The sequence below is a fragment of the Lissotriton vulgaris genome, chromosome 1_1 (assembly GCF_964263255.1).
Source record: "Lissotriton vulgaris chromosome 1_1, aLisVul1.2, whole genome shotgun sequence".
Taxonomy (NCBI): domain Eukaryota; kingdom Metazoa; phylum Chordata; class Amphibia; order Caudata; family Salamandridae; genus Lissotriton; species Lissotriton vulgaris.
Window position 1 is genome coordinate 739,729,071 of NC_141685.1, and position 23,366 is coordinate 739,752,436.

The 23,366-nt window shown below is 45.5% G+C and overlaps 1 protein-coding gene across 1 annotated transcript in view; it reads left to right on the forward strand.

Annotated features, from left to right (window-relative positions):
- Positions 1 to 23,366, forward strand: part of XPR1 (xenotropic and polytropic retrovirus receptor 1) — a 588,907-nt gene that overhangs the window by 380,128 nt on the left and 185,413 nt on the right. Inside the window, exon 7 of the mRNA XM_086955457.1 lies at positions 21,681 to 21,762. Within this exon, the coding sequence (XP_086811583.1) occupies positions 21,681 to 21,762 (82 nt within the window). The remainder of the gene's footprint in view (positions 1 to 21,680; positions 21,763 to 23,366) is intronic.

The following is a 23,366-nucleotide window of genomic DNA, read 5'->3' on the forward strand; positions in this document are numbered from 1 at the left end:
CATATCCATTTTTTTTCTCTAAAACATTGTTCAAACACATTTGCCTTAGTGTGCATTTTGGCACAACACTTGCATAGAGACATGTTTTCACCTTTAAAACAAAAGGGAAAAGGTGCACATGTATATTTGTTCAAAAAGTTTGTATGGTTTATCATGCTGATATAAAACACAACACGCCAGCCAGATTTGGTGGCTTGGTGGGCTAATTCACTCCTGGAATGTTTGTGTGGCCCAGGGACACAGGTAATAATCAAGGTTGATCAACTCAGTATTTCCTTTTTTTAAAGGATGATTAAATGAGTACCACTGAATTAGGTAACAACCATCTGCTATTTGTCAATAGCTCCAGGAAACGTCTTCAATGTTGAACGATGCACTATGCCAACACAATTGGTATATTTTTATTTTTTTTCAAATTTTTGAAAACCTTTATTCGTGCATATAAAAAGAACAAATACGGGCCTACAACCATCAGGCCGGCCACGATACTTTTAAGCACTGGTACAAACATTGCGGCCCCCTAGCGTCAGCGGACAAAAAATTAGCAACAATTTATGAATGTTACACTGAGGGGAAACCATGACACCAGGGGAAAGGAGAAATGAAGGTTAATTTTAAAGTTTTTTATAATTTTATCAGGGAAAAAGGCAGTGAAGAGTAAGTCCCAAGGAGATTCGAGTCCGCATACTATCTTCACATCACGGGAGAGCGGCAGTATTTCGGAAAACAACCGTGGAAATTTAAATCTCAGGCAGTGAGGCGGTGTGAAGCAACAGCAGGATATTCACACCAGTAAGTACGCACCCCTTCAGCGCCGCCCCCATTCAGCCAGCCCCAAGCCCGGACCCAGAATCGAACCAAGGAAAAGGCACAGAAGACAAAAGAAAGAAATAAAGGCCCATAGAACCAATAAGAAATACTAAATTACCCCCCCCACCCTACACCAATGCGGAGGCTACGGCCTACCCCCCCCCACCCCCCCCAGCATAGTGCCTGTCGCCCAGTAAACCCGAAATATAGAAGAGAAAGAAGAGCAAGAGAAGAATGAGGAAGAGGAAAGAAAAACGTGAACACCTATGATATAGGGGGTGAGAAAAGAATGAACTATTCTGATCTAAACTCCCAAAAAGAAGAAGGTGGGGAGGAGCCTACGTAGCATCAGAGCACCCGGGACCCCCGGCCATCTACAGCTTCCACACACTAAAACCTCCTACTCCGAAAGCAGCAAAGCTGTAATCAATTGCAACAATAGCATAGATGGAAGAAATCATTACGCGATGTGTGCTATCAACATATACAAAGCAGTTCCAATCCCTGTTCAGCCCACCCGGGAAGCCATATCGTTATGAATCAGCCTAATCCTGGCCTGATAACGGGCGCAGGACAAAGCCAGCTCCTATAAATAAACATTAACACTTAGAACCCCGGGCCCGTACAGAACCGCCTTCCCGTCAGCAAGAAACACAGAAGAACGTAATAATCGCAATCTCAAATGGGAAAAAAGCTGCACTTGCAACAAATCAGCATAGCAAAATACAGTACAGTCCGGGTCCCCGCCAGCCGGTCAAGCAAAGCCGAGGTGAGGGGCACCTTCAACCCTGGCCAGAACGACGAAATCTCTCCAAGCATGACCATCTCCGCGGACACTTTGCAGGCAGAACAAAGGAGCAAGATGGCTGCTCTCGACATGGAAGGAGCAAAAGTGAAGAAGACGAGTGTTCCCAGTCTCCAACAAGTTCAGCGGTCAGAATGACGAACCCCCCCTGCCGTGCAGGATGACACTCACTCCAGCTGCGTAGAAAAAAGGCTCCGAAGGCAAAATCCTCGAAGGGGGCAAACAACTGGAAGGGCGATAAACGGAGCTCTGGTAGCAGTTGTTCAGGCAGAGTCACAATTCCCGGAGTGAGGGGAGACTTTGTAGCAATGGCATCGTCGGTAGGGAGACACGCAACATTGTAGCCAGGGACACCTCGATCTTCCGCTCGCACATGCAGCAACATTGTATCCATTGTAGAATCACACGTAGGCAGCAGGGAGATAGGCAACCTCGGTCGCCTTGTGGAAAACGTAGCCTCTTCGATCTTTCTCCCCAGCTCTTGTGCATTGCGCCGCCATGTTGCCCGCAAGTATGCAAGGGCGTCAAGGATATCACCACAGGTCAGAACACTCTGTAGCCCCAGCCGATCCGCTCTGCACAGTGTCACATTCCGATCAGCCTCCGGTTCAAGTGCAGGCAGGTCCACGCAAACTGGGGATAAGGGAGCAGCCCTCTGTCCATGCTGGAAGACAGGCGCCATTGCCATCTCTTCCGCGGAACCACCCTGGAGGGAGGGGGGCGGCTCCGTTATAGAAGAACCATCGTCCCAACACGAAAGGGCACGCGGCTATCAGTGCAGGGGGCCATGCATAGTGGGAGCCCCCTCGTCCCTCGGCAATCGGCAAGCAGTCCCAAGCACCGGTATCTCCACAGCCCGTCCTACCGGCTAAGAGCAGCAGCGTCCAGCGGCGTCAATCGGCGCAGGGTTCATGGGGAGCCCCGGTGATCGGCTAAGTCCACAAGTTTCCATCAAAAACGGCCGGCGGAGACCGCAAATGAACGCGACTGTCACCAGCGCGTTCATGTCCTCATCTGAGCGCGGTGTAGGAAAGGATAGAGTCCAGGATATCGATGCGAAGTCAGACGGCTCGGGGAGCCGGGCGCTCACACGTCCGTCCCGTCCGCCATCTTGGCTCCTCCTCCCACAATTGGTATATTAACCTAAATGTCAAGTCTGACCGCATCAAGCTTGAGAAGGTTATGGCAGAACTGTTAGTTAATGGTGTACTTTTATTTTGGAGATCATTATGAAGTAGCGGACTATGAACCATGGGGAAAAGAGAAGTTACTTAGTTGTACTCCATCACAGTATACTTCGCTGAAGTCATACTGAACCATCTGCTTGTATGCTAGATTCTGGTAACCAGTGAATATGGTAGCCGGGCGGTGTCGGCGGGCTGTCACCCGTTCTACAAGAGCCCCTGTGCTGGGCTTGGACCAAGTGCCCAAAAGGACGTCCGTGAGGGCTTCCTTGAAGGGCAAGAGGGGTTCAGAGAAAGTTGCAGCTGGTTTAAACACCCCATCTACACATTCAGTTTCTAGGTGGATTGTCTCTTGCATTCTCTGCTGCTATCAACTATCCAATAAATCTCTTTCTGGTAGGCCCAACGCTCACTCTACCAGGGGCAAGGCAGCTACTACTGCACTAATGAGGAAAATTCCTTTAGCGGACATTTGCAAGGCAGCTACATGGAGGTCAGTCCATACATTCACTAGGCATTACTGCCTGGACATAGATGCTAGAGTGGATGTGCAAGTATAACAGGCATCCCTCAGAAGTCTATTCTCTTAACGGGGTGCATTTCTGGTAGGTTTTGGTCTACTCCACCTCCTTAGGGGGGGAAGAGCATGCGATTTTATTCATTGCTTATGACTATTCATAGCAATCCCCTACGAGGGACGTCTCGCTGTCGAAGCCAATCTTCTACCTCTCGCGACGATGATTCGATGACCCTTGACGTCGACACCTGTCTTGGCGTCGGTGCGAAGTGGCTCATAACGTCGAGCCAGTCAATCACGGCTAGTAGATCAGCGCTGTACCTCCTCACAACGTCGACCGGTTTAATGTCGATCGGGACCGAAAGTGTTTTCTGGATGGAGAACGCCTCTCAGACCTCACAAGTCCACTGGAGGTTGAGGGAAGAGCTCTGGAGGAAGATTTAAGTGCCCTTCGCTCGGAGGTCCCACTGGCTACTTGCTGTTTCCTCCTCTCTTCTCTTCCCTGTAGGCAAATCTTCTCCGTCACACAGGGTACAAGTGGAGAAGTTTTTAAAGATGTAGTAGGAGGCAGGAAGATGATAGGAAGGGTCCTGTCAGAAAGAGCCGAAACAAAGAACTGAGGTAACTGCCTCTGGCTAAGCATGATGGGATATTGGTGGGCTCTTTGCTCTTAAAGGTACAGCTTTCTTTTTCTTCACTTATAATGGCAGCTTATTGGCTACATGGACCTGCACTTCTTCATATTGGTCTTTTCATAGCAAAAGGGTTTGTGAAGGTTCTTTTTCTTGGCCATTACAAAGAATATATGTAATCACAGTCTCTTCTTTTGCCATTCCAAAATGAAGAACTCTGACCACTGTAGGCTGCATTAGGACTTTAAGTGACTTTTCAAGGCCTTCCAGAAGAAAGGAAAACTGCATCACTTAAGAACATATGTTGGGTAAAGTGCTATGGGGTCCCCGCACATGGGCGGGACTATTCATCACTTATGACTATACATGAAAATCTCCTACAAGAGAAACTGCACTACACAGCTATTAAGACAGAGGAGCATCTCTATGGATTGTCGAAGATCGCCCCATGCCTGAATTCCAGTCCAGCTGAATTCCAACACCTTCCTGAAAAGGACGGCGACCTGTTCTACACCAAGACTGACTGCTAGATGATACACGCCCACAGGTAAATGGGGAGATAGAACATTCTAAGGTATTCTGACAGACCCGCACAGCATATGCTTTATAGGATATGCATCGCTAGATAGGAGCAGAATGTGGGAGAATGTTTAATTTATTCAGCATTCCGTTCATCATTTGTTGCTGCAGCACACCCAAGCAAGCAGAGCAGCTGGCAGCAGAGTATTAGGCCAGCAAAGTGAAAATCCTTCTGGCAGCAAAGCAGCACAGCAGTCCTTCTTCTATAGAATTTATAGGTCCACGAGTGTACTGAAGAGTTGGGTCTGAGGGTTCAATATTTACATCAGGTGCCCACTTTAAAGTAGAAAACGTTTCTAGAGAATTCACTTTGAAGTCCTTGAAGTTCCCTGCTTCCCCTACCTTGACTCCAAACTGTCTGCATGAACATTGCAGTGGTGACAAGTCTATTGTGTGAAGGCAGGGCACAGCCTATTCATTTGCTAGTGGGACTGTGCCCAGTTCCGCCTCCATCCTGCCAGTTGATAGCCCATCCAGGCACACTTAATCACTGTACTATGTGGCTGTCTTGGAGGAATAAACAAAGTCTGAGTGCCAGCTGCACCCAGTCATGTGACCCAGGAACAAGCTGCAGGCACCAATTAGTAGGGACAGGACAGTGTCAACTTTCTAAAAGTGTCATTTTCAAAACTCTAACTTAAAACCTAACTTTACCTTTAAGGAGGATTGTTAATTACAACTTCTCAGACACAAGACATGAAATACCTATCTTCTCCCAAATTGAAAGTTTGCACTTATTAAATGAAATAAGTAATCCAATGTTATGTTATGAGAGAAGTAGGCCTGCAGTAGTTAAAAACAAATTTAAGATTTTTCACTACCAGGACATATAAAAGTTAAAAGTTCACATCTAACTTTTTAAATACACTGCACCTCGCCATGTAGACAGAGCAGGCTGTCTCTGTGCGTCTGCAGTAGACCTCGGTTCCTGTCGTCGGATTTTGACCGGAGCCACTGCAGCTGTTGCCATTTAGACTCCGGCTTCAGCGGGAGCCCCAGTCGTCCATAAGCACACAGGATAAATATACGGATTGGCTTAGAAGGTCACCTCTTCACCGGAGCCTTCTCAGTGAGCAGCCATCTTGCCGGCTGCTAGCCACACCGCCTCCGTCAAGTGCCATTTTTAAGAAAAAGTGATGTCCCGGAAGGTGGCCCAGAGTAATTCGCCATGGTGGAAGTTGATTCCATCCCATTCCATTCCATCCCTCACTTTCATAGTTTTTCTTGTGCTTGAGGCAGCCAATTGCCATTAAAGCAAATTCAGTGGCCAAGGACAAATATGTAGTACCCAATGTAAGAAATGGGGGTTACCCAAATCTCCAAGGGGGTAGCATGGAACCAAGCGGGCAGGCCAAACTTCGGAGGACATGTGAAGCACTCACTCATACCCACAGACAACACACCAGACACACCACGAAGGAGGCAGGACACCAGTTCGAGTTGGAAAATTAAGAAGTTTAGTATCTCCAACCTGCGAGGCAAAAATGCAAAACAGTGGTATCATAACATGGCGCCAACTGGCACCAGAGCCAAGTGTATCAAGGGGGGATTATTTACATGGGAAGTAAGGGCTGAGTCTGTAAGTCCATAGCTGAAAATAAAAAAGAATGCTTACATAGTCATAAAACCTGGGGTCACAATGGCGGGCCAACTCAGGCTCTCATCCTTGGCAGTTTAACGCCAACCCAACCCCTGTAAAGAAAAACTTCATGGCATCACAGTAAATCCCAACAAACAGGAACACCTGTAATAAAATCAGCAGTGGGATATAAAAAGGGGCCTGGAAGGTCACATCAGGCCAGCACCGGGACAGAACACCTGTATTGGCGTCTTCTGTGAGCAGAACATAAATCACCTAACATTAACATCAGGTAGGGGCCATACTTCTGGACCAGGAAGACCTGTAATAAAACAGCAAGGCTTCCTCTACCATAAACCTAGGGGTATCAAACATCAGGCGGAGCAGGCCTAAAACAAGGGGCAGAAACCCATCACTCCAGAATACACATACCCCTAGACATCACATTAAGCCCGGAAGGTAACCATCTTATCTGGTGTGTATAAACACTTCATTCAGCAGGGTCCGGGCTGGTCTAATCCCATCCACCCGGGGTCACCAACCTAATCCTGAGCACCTGGGCATAAACATATAGATTGGATGTCAGGCCTAAACATTTCAGGGAACATCAGGCAACAGGTAAGAATGTGCATTTCATTAGGCATATCACCTGGCTCTGCGTATCAAACCTTGACATGAGCAGGTAACGTTCAGTAGGCCACCATTTGCACCCTTATACTTCTAGGCTCCCTTAGACTTTTCCTTCCTCAGGCTTCCGTGATCACTGGGGACCTCAGGGCAATCCATACAGTCGGGACCTATATTTGCAATGAGGGGGAATGAGGCTCTCTACCCCAAAATATTCAATAAGGGCAACCGGCTTGCTCCCGAGTTGCCTGGTAGGGCAGTTAAGTGCAGGAAAGTCAGGACAGTTCAATCCTTCTGGAGCCCAAGTTGCAGGGGCCTCCTGCCAGACGGGACACCTGCTAAGGTAACACAGTCCCATGGGGCGGGCACCGGCAACGTACCCCGTTGCCCCCCCTCCACACACTTAAGACAGGCCCCACTCACCCGCTGCACTTGATGCTCCCTGTAGAGCTCAACTCCTCAATCCTGCGCAGGCCACTCGGGGCCCGCAAGGCCTCACTCAGGCCTCTGCTGCGCAACCGGGGCTCCCTCTTCACCATGGGGGCCCCGCGAAACGCCTCCAGCTGGCTTCGGCCCTCCACCGGGCTCCTCTCCTTCCCTAGGGACCCGGGGCTCTCTACAACAGGACGCGGGGCTCCTTTCCAGGGGAGAGGGCAGGCACCGGCAATGTGCCTCGAGGCCCCCCCCTTCCCGCGGCGTCACTCGGCCCCTCCTCCTCTCGGGGGCCCAGGGGGTTCACTACGGCCTCCGCCCGGCACAATCGGGGTTCCCTCGTCCTCACGGGAGCCCCGCAGGCCCTCTGCTCCTCTGGCCGGCTCGTTAGGGGAGGCGGGGTCGCTTTAGCTCAGGAGAGCCCCGCCAGCAGCAGCATTTCCCCGGGCTTCTGAGGCCGAGGCGGGGTAGGCACCGAACCCGTGCCTCGATGCCCCCTCCTCACAACAGCTGGCCTCCTCCTTCTTCCCGGGGACCCGGGACTTCACGGCAGCCTCCGCGAGGCTGCAAGCACAAACGGGGCTCCCTCTTCACCACAGGAGCCCCGCAACACCACAGCTCCGCCGGAGCATCTTCCGGCTGCTCCCGCTCCGGTCACTTCTCTCGGGGCTCCCTCCAAACTACGAGGGCCCTACACCGGCGCTTCACCCGGGTCCGCCTCCCTCACGGGGACCCAGGGCTTCGGGTCGGCTCTCCTTGTCTGGCTGCCGGCCGGCAGCCAATCCCTGCGCGGCCTTCCAGGGGCCCGGCCGCGCAGGCCAATCCGTGCACGGCGTGGCTGGGGGGCGTGGCGGAAGACGTCACCAGCTCCCCAGCCACATGATGCGTGTCAGGCCGGCTTCAGGGCCCAGTGAGGACCTCTCCTCACATCGGCGGCCCTCTCCTGGCACCGGGGTCCGCCGCGTCGACGCCCAACACAGCAGGGGTCCCCTCGGCAGCGCCGGGCCGCGGCAGTGATTTTCGGCTCCAGGCGCAATCTCCAGGCAGCGCCACAGTCTCCACAGAGCCCGGGCCGCGGCGGTGATTTTCGGCGGCAATAAGGGGTAGGCTCCCTTTTAATTAATTATTTCGAACACCAAATCAGCGCGCCAACGCGCGGCGCTATTCTCCTCAGAAAGAGGGCGCTTTTCACAGAGCACAGCTCCTCCTTCGGCCCACACAGCTTCCAGGGCCAACAGCACTCCGGGGGCCACACCAGCCCCAGCGCTTCCCCGCACAGCTGATGGAGCGGTAATTTCTTCTGGTAGTTTCTCAATGCAAAACCCTCCTGCTACCTCTAATTTACCGCTCAAAAGGTGCTGGGCCCTTCACACCATGTATTACCTTCAGGAGACTTTTAATACTCATGAACAGTCATAAATGCAATTATTATTTTAAGCCAATAAAGAGAGTTATTGAGTATTTAAAGGGTTTTATTTTCTAGTCAAAAGTTAAGTTTTTCTCTGACCCTTTATTCATTAGTAAAATATCAATCAGGTTACAGAATTTGGAAAACAGAAAAAATAGCATTAATACAGAACATTTTACAGTCTGCATATAAGCATTACATATAGGATAGAAAATGTGGCGCAAAATGTCATTCAAAATTCTTAGAGTTTCTAAGAAAAATATAGTCTTGCAAGGCTTAATCAAAAATCAAATAGTTTGCAAAAATCTCCCATAAAGAGAAATACATGCATAAGACAAATACATCTTTTCAGACCTAATTAATTAGTCAAAGCATAACTGAAAGTTTAGCATCTAATTCTTTTTAATCAGCTGCTCTTCTGCATCTGTCTGTGTCTAAAGAGCAAGCAGGGAGTGAGATAGCCCCTCCTTCACCAGACCTCAAAGGAATGTGGCCTCAGTGCAAAAATATGACGTGGAAGCAAGAAACCTCCCCCTGACTCTCCTCGGACGCCCATGCACCCGTGACGATCTCGTACCTAACCCATAGGATGTCTGGCCTAATCTGTTCCTTCTCTCAAGAGCTCACACACCCCCTAATGAGCCCAGAAGCCAGCTGAGCTGAGAAAAGCCAGCCCCTCCTCCGGAGAGGTAGTATTTATACACAAAATTTTGGCAGACTACACAAAATGTTTCAACTTTAAGGAAACCCTGTACTGATTGGTCAGTCATGATGGCATGAGTTCTCATCACCCTGACGCATTCAAAAAAACCTGACTATATCAGTTTTAACAAAAGAAGCATACATAATAAATACATTTTATAAGTTTGCAACAATTGATAGGGAAAATGTTTCTATAGTTTTCCTTCCTTCCTTCACAGAGCAATCAGATGGATACTTTTAACTAACACTGGTACATTGGCAGAATCACAAGAATGTACAGTTCAAGCTGTCCTTGACTTCTTCGTGGTTTGAGTCAAGCTGCCACAGTCTGCGCATGCTCTCTTCTCTTTCAAAACAAGCCATAGCCTGGTTTCACAGGCAGCCATTTAATGGTAGGCCCCAAAATAAAACAAACAAAAAGATAATAATAATGTCATATATAAAGGTTTACCTAGCCAAGCTACTAGTGTAAAGCAGCTTTTCTATTATTTATGACAACATGCAAAATAAAGGTGCAATGTGCAACAAAGTAAAAGAGGTGTTATTAACTGAAAATATTTATCAAAATATGCAACAAGTCAAAGTCTATTAAGACAGGAATAGTGGATTTAGGGATGAGCTGGGAAGAGAGAAACATATTCTATTAATCTTCAAAGCTAAAAAGGCCACTTTTCTCTACATTGCAAAAACACATGTTAATTTAGCAAAAGCATTTCAGAGTGAATAGGCCTCACTTTCATATTTTTCATGTGCCATGTTTTTAATTTGCACCAAAAGGTGCGTGGCAATTTAAATGCAGTCTGTCTGAAGCACAAAAAATAAAACAATGCCTGACTGCAGATGAAATCTGCTCCATCAATCCACCCTTCTGATAATTCAAATTATAATAAAATGATTTATAATTCATCACACATATTTCATTTTCAAAAGTGACATTTTTTTTTTTTTAAATTGCAAAAGCTGAGCATATAACAATTTTACATCTATTTCTAAGGCAAACACAAGTCTATCTGTAATCAGATCATATATAGCCAAGCTCAAATGTTTTTAGTGCAGAGTTCTGTAAGTAGCTTCTTGGAACAGTTAGTCTTCTTTAAAATAAGTAACTAAAATAATAAACAAGCATTTACAATGCAATGGTTTCGCCTTTGTTAAAGTTAGAGCTATTGGCATTGCTCTTGACATTATTTTTATTTATGTATTTTTTAACATAAATAAATGGCATTGTCATTTACAATGCCACTAGCTTTATCTCTCGCAAATGACACACACAGAGCCCCCCCCACACACACAGCCACACAAAGCTCCCCACACACACAGCCGCACAAAGCTCCCCACACACACAGCCGCACAAAGCTCCCCACACACACAGCCACACAAAGCTCCCCACACACACAGCCACACAAAGCTCCCCACACACACAGCCACACAAACCTCCCCACACACACAGCCACACAGAGCCCTCCACACACACCCACATGGCACAAGCAGGCAACAGGGGCACACTGAGGCACAAGCAGGCAACAGGGGCACACTGAGGCACAAGCAGGCAACAGGGGCCGACTCACAAAAAAACGTAATGTACACATCGCAGACTTAGCGCTCCAAAATGCAAAATCCAGTGCATATTTATGGATTCAGAAAAATCCTCATCTTATATGCATAGACATATAGAGAAATTGTCGATTTCAATACATTGCTACTTCTGCACATCTTTGTGGATCTGTGCCTGCATATGGCACATTCGGTGTGCCTGTGAAGTGAAATTCAGATGCACAAGAAGTCTCGTGAACGGAGACGAAAATATTTTAGTTTCACATTTCTAGGTTCTACGATGATCTTTTCTGCCCTTACCTTTTCAATAAAAAAAATTAAAAGCAACTTTCCTAATAGTTCCATATTTTGGGTCAAAATCTCTTGTTTCAATACAGAACCCCCCCCCCCCCCCCCCCTCCCCCACCACCCATCTCCCAATATTAATCAAACCCTCCCTGTGGAGTGATTATTTTGTGATTTACAGCATAATTATTCCATGACTAACTGACTTAATACCAGTTTTCCAATATCCATTCTACCCACCACTATGCAGTACTAAGCCTGAATGAGGCAACACTGGTTGCTTACAATAATGCCATTAGAAGAACAACATTATCTTTAAAAAAATGAAATGCCATTGAATGCTTTCATTAGTTCTCTTTAAGTCACTTTGTGTAGTACTACAATTCACAAGTTTTGGCTTTATTTTGTCTTGTTTTTCATCATAAGTAAGGCAAGTAAAAAGTGAAATCATTAATAGTGTCCAAAGATAGCACCAGCCCTATGCACCGATTTCTGCCTCTCCACGGAACTCTGAGAATACTAAGATGAGGGGGTGCAGCTACCCTTACTGTAGTATACACAGAGGCGAAAATGCCCAGGGATGCATTCTTTGTGCACCCCTTTGCTCGAAGCCTTCCTGATAAAGGATTTAATTTCCCCCCTAATAAAGAGTGGGGTGACGTCAAAGTAATAGGAATTTGGCTGTTAGTATCTGGATAGGCGCACCCTACACACTGGCTCCACATGTTGACCCTGAAGGCTCCCATAAGTGTAGGTGTGGTCACACCTATCCAGGGATGGCAGAGTTATGTGGTGTGCCCGTTTCCAACATATATACTAAACTGGACATGTTAGAGATAGCAATTTTGCTTTTAATGGGGCACATGAACCTCGCACTAGCACATTGGGGCACAACCAAGGCTATACAACATGCCGCCATAAACGATAGTAATACGGTGCCTTGGACGGGTGAAATCCCGACTCCCTGCCAAGTCTCACGCTTCCCGCGTGAGACGCGATCGGCCCGGTCGGGTCTTGTAGAGCGGATGGCCCCCCTGGTCTACAGGACCCACTCGGGGGGGAACCACCGACCTCAGGGCTATCCAGGGGGAGGGAAGGCCCAAGGACCCAGCGCCGCCTCAGTCACGCGGGCGGGGGCTTCGTTTGCAGCCTGCTGGACCCGACCGCTAAAGGATTCCAGCGGGAGGGGCTGGAGCGCTCTCGCAGCGCGGAGCTGCAGGCAGGCAGAGAGACACAGAGCGATTTCTGCCTCTCCACGGCACTCTGAGAATACTAAGATGAGGGGGTGCAGCTACCCTTACTGTAGTATACACAGAGGCGAAAATGCCCAGGGATGCATTCTTTGTGCACCCCTTTGCTCGAAGCCTTCCTGATAAAGGATTTAATTTCCCCCCTAATAAAGAGTGGGGTGACGTCAAAGTAATAGGAATTTGGCTGTTAGTATCTGGATAGGCGCACCCTACACACTGGCTCCACATGTTGACCCTGAAGGCTCCCATAAGTGTAGGTGTGGTCACACCTATCCAGGGATGGCAGAGTTATGTGGTGTGCCCGTTTCCAACATATATACTAAACTGGACATGTTAGAGATAGCAATTTTGCTTTTAATGGGGCACATGAACACCTATCCAGGGATGGCAGAGTTATGTGGTGTGCCCGTTTCCAACATATATACTAAACTGGACATGTTAGAGATAGCAATTTTGCTTTTAATGGGGCACATGAACCTCGCACTAGCACATTGGGGCACAACCAAGGCTATACAACATGCCGCCATAAACGATAGTAATACGGTGCCTTGGACGGGTGAAATCCCGACTCCCTGCCAAGTCTCACGCTTCCCGCGTGAGACGCGATCGGCCCGGTCGGGTCTTGTAGAGCGGATGGCCCCCCTGGTCTACAGGACCCACTCGGGGGGGAACCACCGACCTCAGGGCTATCCAGGGGGAGGGAAGGCCCAAGGACCCAGCGCCGCCTCAGTCACGCGGGCGGGGGCTTCGTTTGCAGCCTGCTGGACCCGACCGCTAAAGGATTCCAGCGGGAGGGGCTGGAGCGCTCTCGCAGCGCGGAGCTGCAGGCAGGCAGAGAGACACAGAGCGGTGCGAGTCAGCGGGAAGGGGCGGCTCGCACCGCGGGGGATATCAACAATACCTTGGCACTTGCAGGCAGGCTGGCAACCCCAAAACCAAGGGGGGAAACAAACGTTGCGGGCCCCGAGCCCGATGATAGTCTCGGTGGCGGCTTTTCTCCGGGGACCGATGCGACACGGGGCAGGAGAGACGTAGAAGTGCCGGCAATGCCGGACCAGACACGGGGGCGTTCCCGGCGTCCCGTGACGTCGGCAAAAGCCAAAGAATGTCGGGAACGCCCCCGTGTCTGGTCCGGCATTGACGGACAGGCCCCTCGTCCAATGGCAAGGCTCCGTTTACGGAGCCAGCCAATCAAGGACGAGGGCCGAACCAAGCCACCCTACGGTTCTCAACAGGATTTCGCCTGCGCCGAAAAGATGCGCAGAGCGCATCTTCGGCGAGGCGAAACCTAAAAAGGAATTCAACAGGACAGTTTCAGCATTTCTTTTCTCTTTGTCATCAGCTTGCCTTCAGAATGGCTCATACAGTGTGGCATTCTCTACCTTTTCAATGCAAATTAGACTACTTATGTGCTGAGAAACTCTGACAGAGCACCATCAATCCTTTGCACTTTTTCAACCAATGCCTTTCACTCTTATTTTCACTTTGATCAGATTCAGATGTTTCACCACAGCATCTCTCAGATCAAAGCTGTTGCACCATCCATTATGCAGATCTTGTGTAGCAGCTGCAATCTGGTGAGAAACTGCACACTGTACATCAACCAGACCTACACAGCCATGGCTAGTGTTCTCCTCAGCGTTTTCCACAAGTGCATTTGCATATGCATTTTCAAGCCACTTTGGTGTTGGTGAGACACCGTCTTTTGCAAAAGGTAACTCAGTGCTGCCATTGTGTTGCTTTATTATGCTTGACACTTCAGGCAGATAGCTGCAATCCATTCCTTGTCCAATCTGTTGTTCTGCACTCATTATCTTTAAGACCACATTATGATCTGATTTCAGAGAAACTGGCAATCTATACCTGGGCATCAGTCTTTGCAATAACACTTTTGCCACTATGCAGTTGTCACTTTTCTCAAAAACAGTTCTGATACAACCCTGTTGTGCTGCTTCAAAAACATTTTCTTGAGCCTCTTTTAATTCAACTGTGAAGATTCCATAGAATGTACATGCTAACAGAACACAAATGTGTGCAACTGAATAAGCATTTCTCTCTCCCATGACAACAGTGACTCTCATTTGAGCAGATATACTGCATGTTATGGTAAGGGCAATCAATTTCGAATTTTGGGCTGAGGTAACTACTGAAAGCCATGAAGCTTTGACAACATAATGTATAAGGAGCACAGCATGTGCTGCTTTTAATGTGTCACCTTTCAAACATGGGCCATCTACAAAATGGACATTGTTGGGCTGACTCAGGCGTTCATCCTTAAAGTCTGAATTTGGCTTTATGCATATTTTCATGATATTTAGACACTCATATTCAGTTTCATCACAATCCAATTCATTTGCTGACATTTTTGTGAAGTTAGGGTCAAAGGTCGTTGGGCAATACATCACAGAGCTTTGAACACAGTCATCTTTTTGAATAGGCAATGAGAGAGTGCAGCCCTCCCTCTCACTGCAAATTGGTGTATTTTCTTTCAAATAAACTTTCATTCCTAGTGCTGGGGCACAACATTCTTTCTCTTTCAACTCTAGGAATGCTTTTGTGCAATTGTTGTCCAATGGAAGCGGATCAGACACATCCTCATGTGTCAGCCTAGGTAAAGGCTTAGCCACTAGGGAAAGGTTTAGTAACCACTCTCTACAGCAGCTAACCATTCCCAAAAATGTCCTGACTTCTTTCTGAATTTGAGGTGGATTTTTCTTAGAAATTATTTCCACCTTCTCTGGTGACACCTTTCTACCTCCCTTTCCAATTTTGTGTCCCAGGTATTCATCTTCTTTTTGACAGTACTCCTGACTATTCTCATGCAATGGCACTGTTACATGGACTTTGCAAAAATCAATAAAAGTAAGCCATTCTTCAGCACATGTAATGTGAAAAAATATATTGGCTGGATTCGGTACCACAGGACAACATGAAAAAAATATGTTTTTAATCTCCTGCACTATTCTGTTCTTTTCATTTATTTTCTGCGAACCTTTGATCAGAAAGTTACACAAACTTCCTATCAATTCCATCAAAAATCCTTTTATTGGTAAAATTCCTGCAACTGATGGTATTCTTGAATACATGTCATTTGGTTCTAATTCTAATAAGACGTGTTCTGCACATTTTATTAATCTGGCATCCTTCTCTGTGAACTCTCTTATTTCTGTGTTTATTATTTTTCCCAAAGCAGAAGGTAATTTTTCAACTGTCTTTTCTGAAAATAATGCTACAGCTGTTTCTTGTTGGGCCATTTTAAATTGTACCTCCTCATCAGGAATCTGAAAATGAACATTATCTGATGCACAGTAATCTGTGCTGTTTAATTTGCAAAACAATTGTTTTTCTGCTAGGCCAGAGTCACAGACTACAGTTTTGCAATATTCCTCAAATGGGCCTAATTTTGGTTCAAATTCTTCTAAAACTGGGTTTGTAATTTCTTTGTTTAAAACTCCTGAAATTAAGTCTGGACTTTCCACTGCCTCCACAATGGACTTGGCAAATTCAGAATTGTGAGGGTTAAAACGCTCATTTTCAAACACAGCAACCTGTTGGACTAGGTTTTATTTTTGTCTCTGGAAATAATTCACTCTTGCTCTGGACATCTTATTTAAATTAATTTTAGCATTTTCCATATTTTGTGGGACCATCTTTGCTTGGAAAATTCCTGCCATAGGTACCTGTTTCTGAACTGACATTTGCATTTGCTTAGCTGGTATATTTTGCATCTGCATTTCTCCATGTTTTTGTGCATCATCTTTAAAGTTATTTTTCTTCTTCCAATGCTCAAATCTGCTATAAAGATGGCAAAAGGACACATTTTCCAGCAGTACAACATCCATACCTGAATTTGCACAACCCAAACCACCTTTACTTCCATCCTGTGTTCTTTTAATCTGTACCCAATCAACATCCTTTACTGGCACTCTGCCCTTCAGGAAAATAATCACTGCTATGTTTTCCTCCATATCAACAGAAAATGATGGTGCATTCATGCAAACCCTTTTCATTGTCTCCTCACCTGGCCGTTGCAAAACTTTAGATTCAAACCACAATTCAGTCTGCATGACAATGTAAAAGAACATTTCCAAATTATTGCACAACTCCTTTAAAATCTCAACAAATCCATCAACTTGTGGGTACCACAGCCTAAATTTGTCTCTCAATTGTGGGATTGTGTTCAGAAATGCTGCAAGTTCACTTTTATTCTGTAGCATAGGAACATGCACTTCTCCCACCTTTTCTCTCAATGAGTAAGCAAAAGCTTCTCCCTCATTATTTTTCTCAACTAAATCTGGTGGCTTCTTTTCCTTATCCAGTTTCCTAGCTAGGTCTGGTGGTTTCTTTTTCTTCTCATGTTTTCTTGCCCATTTGTCTCCTAATTTCTCAAACCCATTGCATTTAAAAATATATTTTATTTCTGCAATGTGCAATTGCATTCCTGAAGAACACATTTTCTCATTTGCTTCATCATCCATATGTACCCTAAAACTTTTCTGAGATGGAAAACTTCCTGAACCATCAGTTTCATATTTTTGAGCCAAATCTGTCAGGCCATTATGTGTAGTTAATGCACATGCAACTGTTTCCTCACTCAGGGAAATTAATTATTTTTGTGTTTTTCTCTGTTCAACAGAAGCAGTAGCCACTGTAGTGCCTACTAGTACACCATTTTCATTATTTTTAATGGGAACCACATAAAGTGGTGGACACTCAGTTAACAATACATCCATTATTTTATCCCCTGAATCATTATTTATTTGAAGCTCTCTATCATCATTAATTCTCTTCTCCTGTATCTGGTGCTTTACCTTTTTATCCTCACTTGCTTTCTCTCTTGCTGTCTTTTCCCATATGCTTAAGGCCTCAAATTGTGCAGCTTTATATGGTGTCTTTATTTCACATAAGACTTCCCTTAATTTGTCAATAATTTGCAATTCAAAAGTACCATCTTTTGGAAACCTCAAAGCACCCTCTTTTTCAGTAATCTTGCACCATTGGTGAACCCACATACATGTATTTTGTCCCAAATTGGTAGACATAAAATGCACAGGTGTTTCTTCAGGAGCATCACCAATAAAAAACGAATTTTTCACTTTACCTCCTAACAGCTTCTTTAAACCTTCAAACATTTTCATTTTTGCAATAGTTCAATGCAATTTCTTTTCTCCAAAGCTGTCAGTCTCAATTTTAGTCAGTTTTACTCCTACCACTGACCCTCCACAAAATCTTACTGCAATATTTCTCTTAATCAATAACTCTGTTAGTAACAACATAAATACATTCGCTACTCTGTCTGTTGTGCTAAATAAAGGATAGATTTATATTCACTGCGAGTAACACATTCCGCTTACCCTTCAAAAAGTAAGACTTTTAGTTTACTCTTCAAACACTACAGGTAAATCCCTTCCGCTTACCTTTCACACAAGCTCAGAAGAACCTGCTACTCCTTTGGACTTATCCTTCAGGATATATCTTAGGCCAAAGTTTCAACAGCGAACCCTTTTGCTGTCACTCAAGCTCAGAAGAACCTGCTACTCCTTTAGTGTGACCCTTTCTAGGTGATATCAGACCAAAGCTTCACCAGTGAACTCTTTGCTACAATCACTCACACAGAAAATAGTCCCTAATTTAACACTGCCAGCCCTACCCAGCTTCTCAGTGTTATTCCAACAGACGAGTAGCCTCAGTGCAGTGTGGCTTCCATTTACCACCCGCTATTCCTTCCCGGGATTCCACAGGTGTGCATACCTGCGTGTTCCAGACAACATAGAACAAGACACTAACTTAACATGAAGAGTTAAAACATGTAATCAATAACCAAAAATTATGTCCTATGAAATTACCAATGTAATCAATAACACCATCAATTCAAAATGAGCAAAATGTCACCAACAGTAAAAATCCTTACTATTTTCCACACTTCAAAAATACATGCTAGCATATTAACAACATTTCACAACCCTATTCATACTCACACCACTTCTTGCATCACCTTCCAGTACTGCTTTGCCAGTCTTCAGGTTCTGAGCATTGGAGTCAGGAATCAGGACTTGGACATTTATCTAACTTGGGCAATTATTTTACTTCCCTCTTAAGGTCAATGATCCATTAGTTGAGTAGTTGATGGTGAAATCAATAATCATTAATCACCAAACTAATCAATAATGACCATCCTCTGATTACCAAAAACTGATGGAGCGGTAATTTCTTCAGGTAGTTTCTCAATGCAAACCCCTCCTGCTACCTCTAATTTACCGCTCAAAAGGTGCTGGGCCCTTCACACCATGTATTACCTTCAGGAGACTTTTAATACTCATGAACAGTCATAAATGCAATTATTATTTTAAGCCAATAAAGAGAGTTATTGAGTATTTAAAGGGTTTTATTTTCTAGTCAAAAGTTACGTTTTTCTCTGACCCTTTATTCATTAGTAAAATATCAATCAGGTTACAGAATTTGGAAAACAGAAAAAATAGCATTAATACAGAACATTTTACAGTCTGCATATAAGCATTACATATAGGATAGAAAATGTGGCGCAAAATGTCATTCAAAATTCTTAGAGTTTCTAAGAAAAATATAGTCTTGCAAGGCTTAATCAAAAATCAAATAGTTTGCAAAAATCTCCCATAAAGAGAAATACATGCATAAGACAAATACATCTTTTCAGACCTAATTAATTAGTCAAAGCATAACTGAAAGTTTAGCATCTAATTCTATTTAATCAGCTGCTCTTCTGCATCTGTCTGTGTCTAAAGAGCAAGCAGGGAGTGAGATAGCCCCTCCTTCACCAGACCTCAAAGGAATGTGGCCTCAGTGCAAAAATATGACGTGGAAGCAAGAAACCTCCCCCTGACTCTCCTCGGACGCCCATGCACCCGTGACGATCTCGTACCTAACCCATAGGATGTCTGGCCTAATCTGTTCCTTCTCTCAAGAGCTCACACACCCCCTAATGAGCCTAGAAGCCAGCTGAGCTGAGAAAAGCCAGCCCCTCCTCCGGAGAGGTAGTATTTATACACAAAATTTTGGCAGACTACACAAAATGTTTCAACTTTCAGGAAACCCTGTACTGATTGGTCAGTCATGATGGCATGAGTTCTCATCACCCTGACGCATTAAAAAAAACCTGACTATATCAGTTTTAACAAAAGAAGCATACATAATAAATACATTTTATAAGTTTGCAAAAATTGCTAAGGAAAATGTTTCTATAGTTTTCCTTCCTTCCTTCACAGAGCAGTCAGATGGATACTTTTAACTAACACTGGTACATTGGCAGAATCACAAGAATGTACAGTTCAAGCTGTCCTTGACTTCTTCGTGGTTTGAGTCAAGCTGCCACAGTCTGCGCATGCTCTCTTCTCTTTCAAAGCAAGCCATAGCCTGGTTTCACAGGCAGCCATTTAATGGTAGGCCCCAAAATAAAACAAACAAAAAGATAATATTAATGTCATATATAAAGGTTTACCTAGCCAAGCTACTAGTGTAAAGCAGCTTTTCTATTATTTATGACAACATGCAAAATAAAGGTGCAATGTGCAACAAAGTAAAAGAGGTGTTATTAACTGAAAATATTTATCAAAATATGCAACAAGTCAAAGTCTATTAAGACAGGAATAGTGGATTTAGGGATGAGCTGGGAAGAGAGAAACATATTCTATTAATCTTCAAAGCTAAAAAGGCCACTTTTCTCTACATTGCAAAAACACATGTTAATTCAGCAAAAGCATTTCAGAGTGAATAGGCCTCACTTTCATATTTTTCATGTGCCATGTTTTTAATTTGCACCAAAAGGTGTGTGGCAATTTAAATGCAGTCTGTCTGAAGCACAAAAAATAAAACAATGCCTGACTGCAGATGAAATCTGCTCCATCACAGCGCTATGCAGGCAGTCCCTCACAGCGTCCGAGCTTCCACAGGGATTCACAACTTCCTTGGGGGCATCAACCTCCCCAGAATAGCGCTTGCCAGGCAGTACCTCACAAGGGGCAACAGTTCCTCCAGGCAGCTCCTCACGACCCAGCACTTCCACAGGGTCACAGCTTCACAAGAGGGGGTAGACAGTCCCACTCCTCACCTCCTGGGCGCTTCTCCCAGCGCTGGCGTGGTACCTGGATCAAACAGCGTCATTGACCTGGATAGGGGCCCTCCTTTGTCAGGGGCCCGGGGGACAGCAGGGGGGGGGGGGATCCTAGGGGTGCAGGGCCCAGCTCACAGGCCCATGTGGCGGTAGCACCTTACAGCAGGTCCCCTCTCTTTCTTGTCCCAGAGCTGACTGACTATCTGGTGGCACATCCCCCTTACTTATACCCTCCTCCCAGGCAGTGCTAGAACCTTCTAGAATGTTGGCAAAGCTGGCCTAAACTGGCTCAAGGGGAGGGGGTGAGCACCCTGGGTGCCAGGCTTTCCCTCCAAAAGCTAGGGGTGGCTGGGTAATATTATCTAGACCGCTGACCTATGCCAGTCCGGTGGCAAAACCCATGGCCATGGCATCCATTTTAAACACAGTACATTTCAGTCAGGTGCATTTTACAATGGGGGGAATTTACAAGTGCTCACACCATTACATGACTTCCCATATCAACAAGGTGTCTCACACCACTCATGGCCTATACAGGTTTAATCCCATGGGGGAGACATTCCAAATTAGGGGGGCAAAAGCAAAACATTTTTGGGGAAAAGGCCAAGTCCAACACCCAAGTTTCCTGTTTGTTCTGCCAACACAAATATAACTCAACAAGAGAGTCTGGCTTAACAAATTATCCTTTGAATCAAAACCCAGAGCAAGACCCCTGGTTAGTGTTTTTTTGTTTGGCCTTGTCAATGTTCGGCAATAGTTTAAAATAAGCATTGGCATAACTAACAGGTCTGGGTTGAATCTGGTAACTAATGTGGTGTTAGCACATGAGAGCAAGATTCAAAGGAGGTAGTCGGAGAGAGGGAATGGTACGGGCTCGAATTGTATAGTATACTGCCCCTAATGCAGTTCAATGCAAGCACTCTACTGGAGGCAGGAGCATACACACAAACGGACAATAGCTTTAGGTGAGAGATGAATACTCCACTGGGTTGGACAAGTACATGATTGATAAAGTCTCAAGCTAATGGTCGAGGAAGCTGGTTAAAGTAAGTGGTGCACCTTAGCCCACTGTATATATTGATGGCAATCGGTCTCTTTGAATGAGTGCTTCTGTATTACTTGGCCTAATGCGTTAATGATTTTCCGGTATTATTAGTGATGTCCATCATACTGCAGTTCTTATCCTCTGTTGCTATCCAAACATGACTCGTGCTGTTTTTCTACCTGTAGCCAGCGCCAGCATGGACAACCTTCAGAGTCGGACTCTTCTGTGGAATTTTCATTGTATTGAATGTTGCGGTTATTCTATCAGGTGAGTGCCTATCACCTTCATGCTCTGCTCAACTCTGCATCCCTGTGTTTTAGTTGAGCATCTCTGCAACAAACCTTCCTTCTACTTTCTACTTTGTATCTGATAGATTCGCACAATGTTGTGATTGATTTCACCAATGTCAGTGGGAATCCCAGGGCATTGCATTGCATAGAAACTGTATTCTACGGTGTCATTAAAAACATTATATATATCTTGCAGTTCTCGTCTAAAGTTGCCTAATCTTGTTGCTCCATAATGATGCCCAGCGTGGAACACTTGGTCACAATTTTCTACACTGTCATGGTCCTGACTTCCTTAGCAATATTTTCTTTCTCCAATAAACACACCAGACACAAAAGGGAGGTAGTTTGACAGTATTCAAGTCCTTCGCTCAGCCAAGTGCAACACATTGCTCCATTAACAAGGTTCAGTCTTTCCACCACCACGTCCCCTGAATCTTTTCCCTTTCTCTCTTCCATGTCAGGAATGAAGATATCTTTTTAGATGTGATCCGGAAACTAATTTCTATCAATGTACTGCCCCCCACCAATAAGAACATCTATCATCCGTGAGTTGCATCTGATTACCGACTCCTGTTTCCTCATTCTCCACCTCCAATGCGGCTTTATGCAGTCTGAAGCGGCTCTGTAATGTTTCTGGCACTACAAACATTCCAAACTAAATAACTCAAATTATGATGTTACTAGGGGGTCGTTTAGAGTTTGGCAAATGCTGGACATCCATGGGTATACAATTTTATGCGGATGTTTTGCGCCTGCCAAACTCTTAATAGCTCCAGTAGTCTTTAGAAATTGCTACATCCTTCCTTATCATTGTGGATTCCTTTTTGTGAGGATGCCAGGACCTCTCTAAATGTAATTTTTATTCAATTAAAAAAAGTCCAAACGATTTTTGAAAAGCTTCAGTCACTTCCACTTTACATTTGTTGTTAAAGACTTTTGAATGGGCAGTGCGCTGTTATGCAGTGTTTTCCATAATTATGGCTTAATACCTAAGCTTTTTTTTTGTCTTCTTTCTTCAGTTCAGTTACCGTTTATTTCCTGTACTGTTTTCCAGAGACTTTGTTACTTTTTCTCTGATCATTGTTAGCCTTACCAAACTAAGAGGTGAACGGCAGAAAAATAATCTGTGATCTCTGCATATATTATGTGCTATCTGACCTTGATTCACTGAGTTATGACTCTCGGCTACAGGCTAAAGACACAGGCTGTGTGAGCCTCCAATAAAAATATCCATATTATATAACAAAAGCAGGATTCTTTAACCCCTTCACTGCGGCGGCTATTCCGCCGCAGTGCTAAGGGGCGGGGAAGCCGTGCGGCGCGCCCATGTTGGTGACGGAACCGCTCCGTCACCAGCCGCGGTTGCGCTGTGCTCATGACGGAGCGGTTCCGTCACGGCCCCGCCCGCTCAATGGAACGCTCAGCGCAGGCGCGGAATCCGCGGCGTGCTGAGCGGGCCGTGACGGAACCTCTTCGTCATCAGCACAGCGCGACCGCGGCTGATGACGGAGTGGTTCCGTCACCAGCAGGGGAGGGGTTATATATACTATAACAAAGACAAAATCAATCCTTTTGTGGGTG